Genomic DNA, 11,094 nt, shown 5'->3' on the forward strand with positions numbered 1-11,094 from the left:
TTGACTATTCATAATATTAGTCGCGCTCCGACGTCAGTCCACGAGGGTGTCTTCTCTCAATTTTGTTCTGTCACAACAAAAACAACAACATAGGCTAAAACAGCGAAATCGAAACTACCGGGATATTTTATGCAAGTCAGCCGGTGTTGTACAACAGCGACAGCGGCGGTACCTGTGATATGAGCTGTGAGCAAACGTTCGGCCGGAAAGCACGAACGAGTGACTTGTGTAATACATTGTTAACGTTGCAGTAGTGACGTATTTAACTAGTTGATACCAACTAACTTACGTGACAATGGCTCGTCGTTATGATTCACGCACCACGATCTTTAGTCCGGAGGGGCGACTCTACCAGGTCGAGTATGCCATGGAAGCAATTGGCCACGCAGGCACCTGCTTGGGTATCCTGGCGACTGATGGTATCGTTTTGGCTGGAGAAAGGCGAAATACGAACAAACTCCTCGATGAGGTGTTTACCGCTGAAAAAATCTACAAACTACATGATGACATGGCGTGCAGCGTTGCCGGAATTACCTCCGATGCTAACGTGCTCACAAATGAGTTGCGCCTAATCGCTCAGAGGTAAGTTATTATTCCGTTGTGAAGAAATGGACACGGAAAACAAAGTGCTTACCAGTTATCAGGAAACACTGCGCCTATTGGCCTTGTAGGTCGATGAAAGTTGTTTTTATGTACTGTAGTGATGTTTATTGGAACGTGTTAGTTCGGCGTCGTTGGCGGTGTGAGGTATTTTACAGCGTAAAGAAAATCAATATTACGGATATTCCATACCTTTAATGTAAGCCGTTGACACATAAAACAATTATTCTAGCACTCAAAAGTACAAAAGATCTGCGGCATAAAGTTTCCTTGAAAGCTCCATAACACGTTTATGTTGAAGATCCCCTGAAACAGTGAAAGACAATGCCGGACATAAAACTCAAAGTATAGTGTAGTTTGCAAATGTATGACTAACATTACATTATAGTAACTGTGGGGTACATAAGTATGCAGCTGACTATATTTACACATATATTTCATTAATGAGTTTCCATCTTAATTTATCAATAAAAGCTTTTATAAGAACCGAATCGCTTGATACTATCGTGGTATTTTGGAATGGAGCACTGTACTTGGTCGAGTACGCTAGAATCTTTCGTTTTCCATTTTATTTGGCAAGAATACATTTAATCTTGAAACATGTGTCTACAGATTTTGCCCGCGGCAAAATATCGATTTCTACTTTATTACTGCGCAATCTTTGAAGTTTGAATTTTTTATTATGAGCTTAAACTGAACTAAGATAAAAAGTAAGATTTGACTTAATATAGTAGTAAGAATAACATACCTTATTGGCGTACTTTCAAGTACGCGTAATCACCCAGACGATTCAGGATAATGTTAACAATTATCTAATTGTTGAATTACAGGTATCTTATCCAATATGGGGAGTCTATCCCGTGCGAACGCTTAGTGTCGTGGCTCTGTGATTTGAAACAAGCGTACACACAGTACGGCGGAAAGAGACCATTCGGTGTATCCCTTCTCTATATGGGCTGGGATAAACATTACGGTAAATGAATCGACCATCGGCTTGACTACCGACTATTATTTTCTTTTTCCTGAAATAAATCAAGGTTATTATCTGCTTTAATAAAACCGAATCAATTTTCTTATTTAGACCAAATCTATTTCGCTATATCGAGACTGCCCATAGCGGATCAAAAATTGAGTTATGCGACGAGTCTACAAGAATTCCTAATCCTGTCATCACTTTCTTCGGGTTCCAGGTTACCAGCTGTACCAGTCAGATCCATCTGGAAATTACTCGGGTTGGAAGGCCACATGTATTGGGAATAACTCATCAGCCGCAATGTCAGTCCTCAAGCAGGAGTATAAGGAGAATGAAACGAGCTTAGGGCAGGCGCTCGCTTTGGCAGTTAAGGTACGATTATGCACGCCTAACAACAAGTCGCCAAACGTTCTGTTTGTATATCGAACATCCAAACGATTTAGAAGAAAATGTTATATTAACTGCTTGCAAATGCGTGCTTACTTCAAACTAACGATGGCCATATGCAAATCAATTTGTTTACAGGTTTTGGCCAAGACATTGGATATGACAAAGTTGACATCGGATAAGCTTGAAATCGCCACCTTGAGAAGGATTGATAACAAAACGCGAATTACTATTCTACGGGCAACAGAGGTCAGTATAGGGGCATACGATATACGTCAAGAATAATTCACCATAATTTAAATACACGCGGTACGTGGATAGCTATGGTGCTTTGATTTCGATGTACGGAGCTGTTGGAATTAACGGAAATGATTCTTTATTTCTGCGTCGTTTGTTCAAAATGCTACCAATATAATAGGTCCAAAAGCTCCTGAAGGCTCATGAAGAAGAGGAAGCCAGATTAGAGGCTGAGAAGAAGGATAAGGAGCGACAAGCCAAGGAACAGGCTGCGGCTTCCGCGAAGTAGCCGCTACTATATGCGACGTCTTAACACCTCAAGATGCTAGAAACACCAACATCATTTACATCCCTATCAGCTAGTGAGCCACGCGAAAACAGCCTAAGCGCCCAGGCACCTGACGATTAGAGAGAATCAAACAGTCTTGGCTGTCTCAATTTCCAAAACTAGATGTTTGAAATGAATTATTGACTGGCAAATAACATTTTCCTTTACACTATAAGTGTATACGTAATTACGTTGACATTTACATAAGCGTTGAAGCTATCTCAATTCGGTTAAATGCATGTGTTTTTTGTAACTGATTGAGAGGAATGGCACTTCATTGGCTTATCATACATACGACGGGTGCCTACACGGGTAGGAGAATGCGAGCCGCAGTGTGAGTGGAAATATATATAAATGAGGTGGATCCTAATGGATGCTACTGTATGGGAAGCGAAAAGGTGTTGTTTAATAAAATAAAAAATAGAGCCCTCAGAAGCAGCAGTGCTTTTATATTTATTCACACGCGGTTGTCGTTTTTGTGCAATTTTAGGTGCTATTTTTCTTTCGGAAGTAAATAACGACGTTACTGAGTTGTGTTGTAAGACGTATTGCGTATGCACCTTCAGGGAATAGGAAGGAAACATACGTAACGGTACAAGAAGCTCCTCGGGTTCTTGCTAGGTTTTTCCACAAGGTGTTTATGTGAGAGGAGCCTATCCTAAGAAAAGTAATCGCATACGTGCCAGCTTTATTTCTGCGGATCTCCAGAGTTACCTTTTGCAAACGTTTGTTCACGTGCACTCTACATCGTACCTCAGTCAGAGCTTCGATCTGCGAACACCCTAAGAGGTCAATCAATCAGGAATCAACCGATTCAAATACAAGTTGAAGATTTCCACTCAGTTATAATTCGATTTCTAAAATCGCATGCTTTGTGGTGCTAAACTGAATTTTTAATTAGAAGAATGGTAAATTATGATTTCATTGTCCTGTCATAATTAACTCTGAAAAAGGCCTGAAAGAGTGAAGCTTCACGAGGAAATTCCGTATTGTGCTCCAAACGTAAGTCTTCTAATAGATACCGAAGCTCCAGTGATTTCCATAAAGGTTAGCGCAGAGAATGCGTTAATTTCTGTGGAGGCAGCTACATTCGAATAATACGACCTTAAGTAATATTCAAAACGTTTAAGATGAGCTACTAATTTTCGGGATAATAGAGCTGTTCACAAATCTGAAATAGAGAATAAATAGATTCTTAGAAAAATAGAGTTGAGCAAAAACGAGCAATAGAACCAAAGCGATTTTTGTGATAATTACTAAACAACAAAAAAAAGCGGTAAGAAAAACCTATGATGAGGCAATTGGTGAATTAACTAGAAGTCACTAGTCATATCTTTGTGTTCAGTCCGTGACCCGTTCAATCTTATTAAAATGTACCGCTATTTCATTACATTTCTGCATGGCACCTGCCGTTTTTTTAATTCTTTGTTAAAAAGAATTTTGATTATTTGGCTTTTTAGATTTTTGTGTCAAGTTGTTATTAGCATACCACCCCTGAGGGATTTTAAGACTAAGACTTTAGCAATAAGGACTACGGCGAAACCTAGAAACATTACGTCTGTGCTCTATAGTTGTTCTATGATAAGGTCCTTCGCACGGTACGAAAAACTTAATCCTGTTTCCCTCGTACCTTCTAGCAACCGCTATCGAATTTCCTTTACTGACATACGTAAAATTGGCCGATAAACCAGCTATAAACTTCTTTTTTCCTTTGTTAAAGTTAGTTTATCTCTCGAGGCGCTGATTTCGCGTAGCTACATTTCCGCGCTTAGTTATTACTCATATACCAGACAAGCGTAATTTTGACAACGTGTCTAATATTTACCAGTCGCTGGCCATACTTCAGCTCGTAGACTTCTTTCAGACTGACGGGTGTATAGATTCCCTGAGTGTTTACCACATTTTTAAACTCCACAGCCGGCCATGAAAATGATAAAAATAAACTTAGTTGTAATAAAAGCTTTAAGTTTGTACGACTTGCCGATGCACTCGTCCATTAGAACATCGATGTGCGCGGCAAGATAACATACTATGAAGCAGCTGTTTTGATTAGGCGGCGAATCGTTTTCTCGTGTCAATAAAAATTAAACAATGGGACTTTGCAAAAGAAAAATGTAGGTGCCAGAGATTTTGCAGCGACAATCGTGCCACCTTTATGGACTTGCGACAAGTAAATAGACATTGTATCTGTTTTGTGCAAGGTGCCTTCGTGTATACCTTATTAACGAGTGAGGTGCCATTGTGTCTCAATATACACCACCGGATAAAGTAACGTGGTACGAGGTGACGTGCTTTAACGGAAAATGTGTGAAGTTCATGCACGTAAATTGCGCTATTTGTTCGAAGTATCACCCTGCACATCTTTCAAGAATGCATGGAGTTGTCGAAAAATCTAATTTTTTACCTTTTTCTCCGCAACACTGGGATCTTACGACTGGCTTTAGAAGCTCATCAAAACCTGGTCAGAAAGTTAGACACTTGTTATATCGGGAACAAATTTCTCTGGCGCGCAAAAATGCTGTAATTTTTTAAACCAAGAATACCTACTTGTCATACAATCTAGAGGTTGAAGTTTTATATACCGCGAATGATGAGTATATAACCATACTTTCATTGCTTTTGCATTGGAAATTAATAATTTAAGTAATGTAATAATTTTGTTTGTCGAAGGCGTATTCGATTCGGCACATCAGTTTTAGGTAACGTGACATTTCTGCGATTTTCAAAACGGCAACCGTTTTTAATCCGTTTTTATTTTATAACTCTATCCTGGTTATATTTTTAAAGCCAAGCCATTTGACTTAGCATATATAGTTTCATTCATCATTTCAATTCAAAGGCACCGCGCGTAATACAACTTGGTTCTAATTTACGCATATTTGCAAGTAATCAAATATGTAACGGGTTTTAAGTTACAATAAGTAAGTAGACAATATGGTCTGACAATTTGGAGCCAATTTCTGTTGTTAAATGGAAGTTGTCTACTCGCAACAATATCCGACGACTCCATCAGTCAATTGAATCAAAACAAAAAGTTTCAAGTAAAAATCAGGTGAGCTTAAGCAGGCTAAAACCCTTTAAAAAAAACAAATTATGGAGTACAATATTTATTGCAAAACTAATTCTAAGGAAATGTTAGTTTCAATTTTTATTGGATACAAAAAGATTGACGCATGTATAAAAAATCAAACCCTTCTTTGCTTCTTCCTTTTTTTTTCTTATTTATCTTACTCGAAGTAAGTATGGTTATATCATACAGATAGTCTTTCATCTATGTCGTAATAATAGTACTATGACATCTGTTAATCAAAATACTCATCATAGACTTTTCTTTCTTCTTTTTCTATAACATACATAGAACCTTACAACTTAGCTAACATAGAGCGTCAGCGTTAGGTGGACTGGGAGGTCTTCCGTTTCACACAATTTGCTTGATAATTTCAATTCAAGTTGTTTTTTTTCTATTGGAAAAAGGCAAGTATTAAGCTGGAATTTTAATTATAGTGAATATGTTTAAATGGCACAAGCAAAATACAATCAGTAGGAAAGCCTGCGCATCTCCCTGACGATATGTCTATATACCCAGCTAAATAATCTATAACAAGTCAGAGCTTCTGGTGTAACGCTTTATTAGGGTTAACAAGTCGACTTGTATTTTTATTATACAGATTTAAAAAGCGCCAGTCAGAAAATTTGAATTCTCGACCTTTGTAAGGTCAATGTTTTAGCCATGGAACTGAGTCTACGTCGTGACTCAATGCTTTAGCATACCGTTATTCTATATTGTTAATATGGATTCATTGGTTCTCACACTTTCTCATTTGATCTCCGTCTGTACGAAGAACTTTCAATATACCTACAGTTGATAAATCTGTGTTTAAAAAGAACTAACTAATTACCGAGGTCTTTAACTCTTATACAGGTATCGGTGTGTTGGGGGAGTAACCAGATTTAATCATCAGCATTGTTGTAGGCGACAGTAATCAAAATTTATAATACGATCATCACATTTTAGACGGAAAGGTTAGAACCTCAGTGGACGGCGTTGCGCTGAACACTGAAGCATGCTGATCGAGAGTAGAGTTGAATCGGGGCTGTTTATGGCTAGGTTTGCAAAGGTATAAGATTATCTCGGCTCGACAAGACATTTTTGTTTTGTTAGCGAAGCATTTCATGAACACTGACCGTTCGACTCGCCACGACTAACAGCAACAGTCTGAACATGTTGTATGTCACAGTAACCAATCAAGTCGATAATGGTATCGGCGGACACTCCATCGCTGAAGAACGGGTTCAACAATTTCCCAAGCGCTAAAAGGAATATACAATGAATGTAAAGCTGTTTGTAGTTATTCGAAAAGCTACACAAATGTTATTTGCTTTAATTTTTTTGATCTTATGGTTGGACTCGTTAGAGAAAAATATGATAATACTTCACAGTGATAAAAGAAGTCCTCACTGCAACAAAATAACCAGGTAGCTATTGGCTATGTATTCTGGACATCATGAGTGCTCTTGTCATTGTAGAGCTGTTTGATTTTTATTTACCTAGCCGTTGTTCGTATTCCGAAGCCATATTATGCTAGTCACAATAACACTCAGCTCAGGCTCTACAACATGTTAGGCGTCTTGTGAATTTCGACAGCGGTTCAAGACACTTGAACACCCGTCTAAAAAGGAAATGTGTTTTAGTTATTGCTTTATCCTCTTAGACTGATGGCTGCAAAGCTTTTTCAATAAAAGGACGCTTAATTTTCTATCGCAATCCATTAAGCACAACTGAAGTCATGTCTTGAAATGGACGTAGTTGGATTGATTGAAATAGACTAACGATCGGTTCGTACCAAGTCCAGAAAATTGGCTGATTGTTATCGAAGTTCCTAGGCGAAATCTTCTCCCCTATTTTTAGCGGCAGTATCAAAACAAGAATTATTTTCCTCATATGTGACCAATACTGTTTTGGTTATTATTTCAGCGATCGTTTTTATGATTTTTTTTTTGAGAATTCCGACATATTGAACAGAAAAATATATAGCAATAAGATATTATCCATTAAGTATTTTCTTATGAGCGTCATATTTATACTTGCCATTTTTGAGTCGCTGGAAGCACTTGACACGATATCGATATAGTGTGCGGAACCGTCAAACTTCGGCGCATTGTGCTTCGTTTCGGAGCTGTGCACAAGCACTCGTCGGTAAAACCTGTCATTCTAATCCTCTTGAAAATTGTTCCACGTTAATTCTGTAATGCCTAAATTTCCACCAAAAAAGCGTTGCTGTCGACATATGACGTATCATGTGTCACTAAATAGAAAAATATTTAAAATTGGTCGTAATTAGCAGAATATAAAATTTTTCAACTAAAGCGCTGCCTACTGGGGCGATACAGGAAAACCGACTGAATATGCAAGAAGGGCTAGCTACATGCGGACAGCTCAGATTTGTGTAATACTTTGGCATTATCACTAATCAAGCGTTTGTTACATTTACGTCATCGATAGGATCATAGTTCCACATCTTATCGTTTTCGTTATTCTAGCTTTACTAGAAGCATTTAATTTGTTTGCTAGACAAGTTTTGTCTAAAGAAACCGTGCAAATTTTTTTAAATTTCAGGTTAAGGTGCAGAAAAAGAACCCTTGATTTTTGCAAGTGTCCGACGTACCAAACATGATTACTTGTGATTGATCAACTTAATTAGACACAGTACTATAGTTAAACAGATATTAGGAGCTTTACGTCTTATATTGCCGTTAAGCGATGCTTTAGACGGCTAAGTGCTAGCATAAAAGGAAGTGCGTCTACGCCCGGTTTTGATCTAGACCAACACATATCTTTAGGTTTAGTAGGCAAACACGTTACCACTGCGCAACCACGGGTCAATGTATATAGCTAAAGGGATAATATTAACAGTAGTATGTTATCATTGAAAGCTCTAAAAGATGCGAACTTGTATTGTGTGTAAACGATACCACCTACCTACAAATCATTATATACGCATATTTGTTGAGGAGCATGCGCGCCTTTGTTCACGCAAACAATGAGCTGCGAAGTCATGGTCTTTAAACATTTTCACTCGCGGCTTTCGTAAAAATGTTTTAACGAGCCGGACGCTTAGCAATGCTTCGGTTGAGGAATTAAGTTACGTCTCCTTTATAAATTATAAACATGTTTCTGTTTGTTCCCGAAACGTATTTAGGCGCAGCCACTATTTGTGGCTTAGTACGCATTTGCTGGATGTTTATAATCTCATTTGATGAAGCCTTCTTTCAGGGGTATCAAACTGCCAGAGCCTGGTAATTGAATGGAAGTTTCGATTAGGTAAATAAATAGAATCGTTTCATCCTGTATTGTCATTGTGGAGTTTCCACGGTCATGTTGTCAGTCTGTAGAAAAACATTTTAGCGTCAAGCATAATAATTAGTGGAATATCTTAACTGAACGTAATAAGTCGCTGTCGTTTCAGGTTGCGAATCACTTTTCTCAGTTCATCGGAAGATTCGACACAATAAATTCCATATTTATTAAGAAATTTGTCTCTGATTGATAAAACAACGACAACCTTAATGGATAATGGAAAATATTAATAAATGTATTTTGCTTTCTCGATTTCTTGTTTTTATTTCAATTTTATTACAATTACTTACTGCGGCTTGATCATTATATAATATAGGTTTCTCCAAAACCTGAGTATTTTTATTAGTCGAGATTAGGTTTGAGAGAAAGCCTCGTGACCTGCACTGCATTTGGAGACAGAAAAAATGTAGCACTGTAAATTGTGTCTTCTAATGAATTAATACACAATATATTCCTTATAATGGTTAACAAAATTTTTTGTATGCTTCGTTTCCGCCTTATGTCGCCCTCCACGTAGATGTGCAGCCACGTGCCGGATCTGTGCCAGTTGACCAAATGGATACAGCTCAGACACTTATGCCTGTTAAGAGTGGCCGTAACGCATGGCTTTCTAGTGAACAGGCCGAGATAGCTTCGTACGACGGAACGTTGTTTAACGGTGTTAGCGAACTTTTGCCTCTCTCGACAACCTCGATGGTCCCCTCAACAGCCGCGACCGCCACGGAAGTATTAGGGCCAAAAAGACGCGGGCGTCCTCGAAGCCGGCTGCCCCAAGCCGTCGTAGAAGAAACATTTCAAAGTCAAGACATACAGAGCCAGCAGACCACCCAAAGCTCCGGCTGGGATGTAGCCCACTCACCCACTAATTTTTCGAATGCGGCTCAGGAAGAGAGTTGCTCCGGATCGATAACAGCCTCTTCTGCCACATTAGTAGAAGCAATCAATCAAAGCGTCGACCGACGTACCTGTTTCGTTTGCCTAAAACGTTTCAGTGACGCTTTCAGTGTGCGAATGCATGTTCGCGTCCATACAAACGAAAAGCCCTTTGCTTGTCCACATTGCCCTCATAGGACAGCGCAGAAGGGCAACCTCAAATCGCACATTAAGAGACACCACGGAGATGTTGCCAGTTTAAGCGAAGTTCCATAAGTATGAGGTCGTGATTTTGGATGTGAGTCGGCACAAACCAATCAGCAGTTTTAGCCTATTGTTTACTGTGAAGGGGAGCTGGAAACGCTTCGGATGCCTGTTCCAAAAAGAAAAATACGATACCAATCTTGAGGAGGGGTCAAAAGTGAGAATGCGTGTCAGTTTTTGAGCTATTGAAGCAATACGATGAATTAATAAACTTCATCCTGTTTTGCAGGTGATTCAGCTGACTATGTATCCTAGCTAGAGAGAGTTTAAACATTTTCCTCCGTTAAGGAAAGTATTTCAGTTGCTGGTGAAAAGGCTTAGATGTATTTCTATTGCTGTGACTATTCCAAGCTTAAAAAATACCGAAGGATAGGGTGGTTAGGAGGTTAGATCTTTTGTTCATCTAACCAAAACCATCTTAGAAATGTAGATCGTCGCAAGTGTTTCACTAGCATATTGTTAAAGTTGTTGTCTCGTCGACTAAAATAAATAAGGTTCAACATTCCGTGTATGTATGCTGTTGAGAAATGTTATAGCGTTAGTGTTATCAACTTAACAATGGTACTCGGTTCGTCCTAATTACTGAAACAAGGTAAGAACAAAGATTGATTTCCATTCTACAAAGAACTCCCATCATTTTCCGTTAGTTAATACAGAGTTAGTGTATTACAACATGTCTGTCCAGCAATTATTAGTCGTGGCAGCACGCTTATATAATAACACGAAGCAGGAGTTTGCTTAATCGGTTGTTTGCATTTCTCCACCTAACTTAAAATCTTTGACATTTATAGCTTGTACGCTAAGCTATTATCTGTACATATTATTATTGCTATGTAAATATATGCATATTAGAATATAGTGTCATTCCAGTGTTCCAATACCACTCTGCTTTCTGTAATCAATAGATGCATATGTGCCAATTATATTAAGACCGGACTAAACTTGTCTTTCCAATGATTTTCTTTGTGAAAACACCGTGGATATAATAGTTTTTCATAGGATATCATTACAATATTTGGTATATCTAATTCAACAGTGTTCTATAAGTGGGGTAGATGACTGTGGTAAACCTAC

At 38.5% G+C, this 11,094-nt stretch overlaps 2 protein-coding genes and 1 long non-coding RNA gene across 7 annotated transcripts; 2 read left to right on the forward strand and 1 right to left on the reverse strand.

The window, feature by feature from the left end:
* The first annotated feature begins 134 nt into the window (after nucleotides 1-134).
* Prosalpha3 (proteasome alpha3 subunit) lies at nucleotides 135-2,985 on the forward strand. The gene is made up of 5 exons (XM_022854394.2): nucleotides 135-582; nucleotides 1,431-1,573; nucleotides 1,791-1,945; nucleotides 2,099-2,209; nucleotides 2,379-2,985. Exons 1-5 carry the CDS (start codon nucleotides 296-298, stop codon nucleotides 2,484-2,486), a joined length of 804 nt encoding a protein of 267 aa, XP_022710129.1. The 5' UTR covers nucleotides 135-295; the 3' UTR covers nucleotides 2,487-2,985.
* Nucleotides 1,534-8,807, reverse strand: LOC111272774 (uncharacterized). 2 transcript variants are annotated; one of them, XR_002687718.2, is made up of 3 exons: nucleotides 7,074-8,807; nucleotides 6,711-6,836; nucleotides 1,534-1,622 (listed from the first exon to the last, which is right to left on the reverse strand). It is a non-coding gene; the product is annotated as an uncharacterized LOC111272774 (long non-coding RNA). The 2 variants fall into 2 exon arrangements; XR_015315835.1 differs by lacking the exon at nucleotides 1,534-1,622 and adding an exon at nucleotides 4,346-4,983 and having other exon boundaries at nucleotides 6,711-8,807.
* On the forward strand, nucleotides 4,352-10,274 carry LOC111272772 (uncharacterized). Of its 4 annotated transcripts, none has more exons than XM_022854391.2 (3): nucleotides 4,842-4,986; nucleotides 8,800-8,847; nucleotides 9,401-10,274. In XM_022854391.2, exons 1-3 carry the CDS (start codon nucleotides 4,842-4,844, stop codon nucleotides 10,030-10,032), a joined length of 825 nt encoding a protein of 274 aa, XP_022710126.1. In that variant the 3' UTR covers nucleotides 10,033-10,274. The 4 variants fall into 4 exon arrangements, 1 of the variants encoding a protein (XP_022710126.1); XR_015315833.1 differs by having other exon boundaries at nucleotides 4,899-4,986; nucleotides 8,993-10,274; XR_015315832.1 differs by lacking the exon at nucleotides 4,842-4,986 and adding an exon at nucleotides 4,352-4,639 and having other exon boundaries at nucleotides 8,800-10,274.
* Nucleotides 10,275-11,094: the final 820 nt, after the last annotated feature.

Source organism: Varroa jacobsoni, unplaced genomic scaffold (assembly GCF_002532875.2).
Source record: "Varroa jacobsoni isolate VJ856 unplaced genomic scaffold, vjacob_1.0 contig03202, whole genome shotgun sequence".
NCBI lineage: Eukaryota > Metazoa > Arthropoda > Arachnida > Mesostigmata > Varroidae > Varroa > Varroa jacobsoni.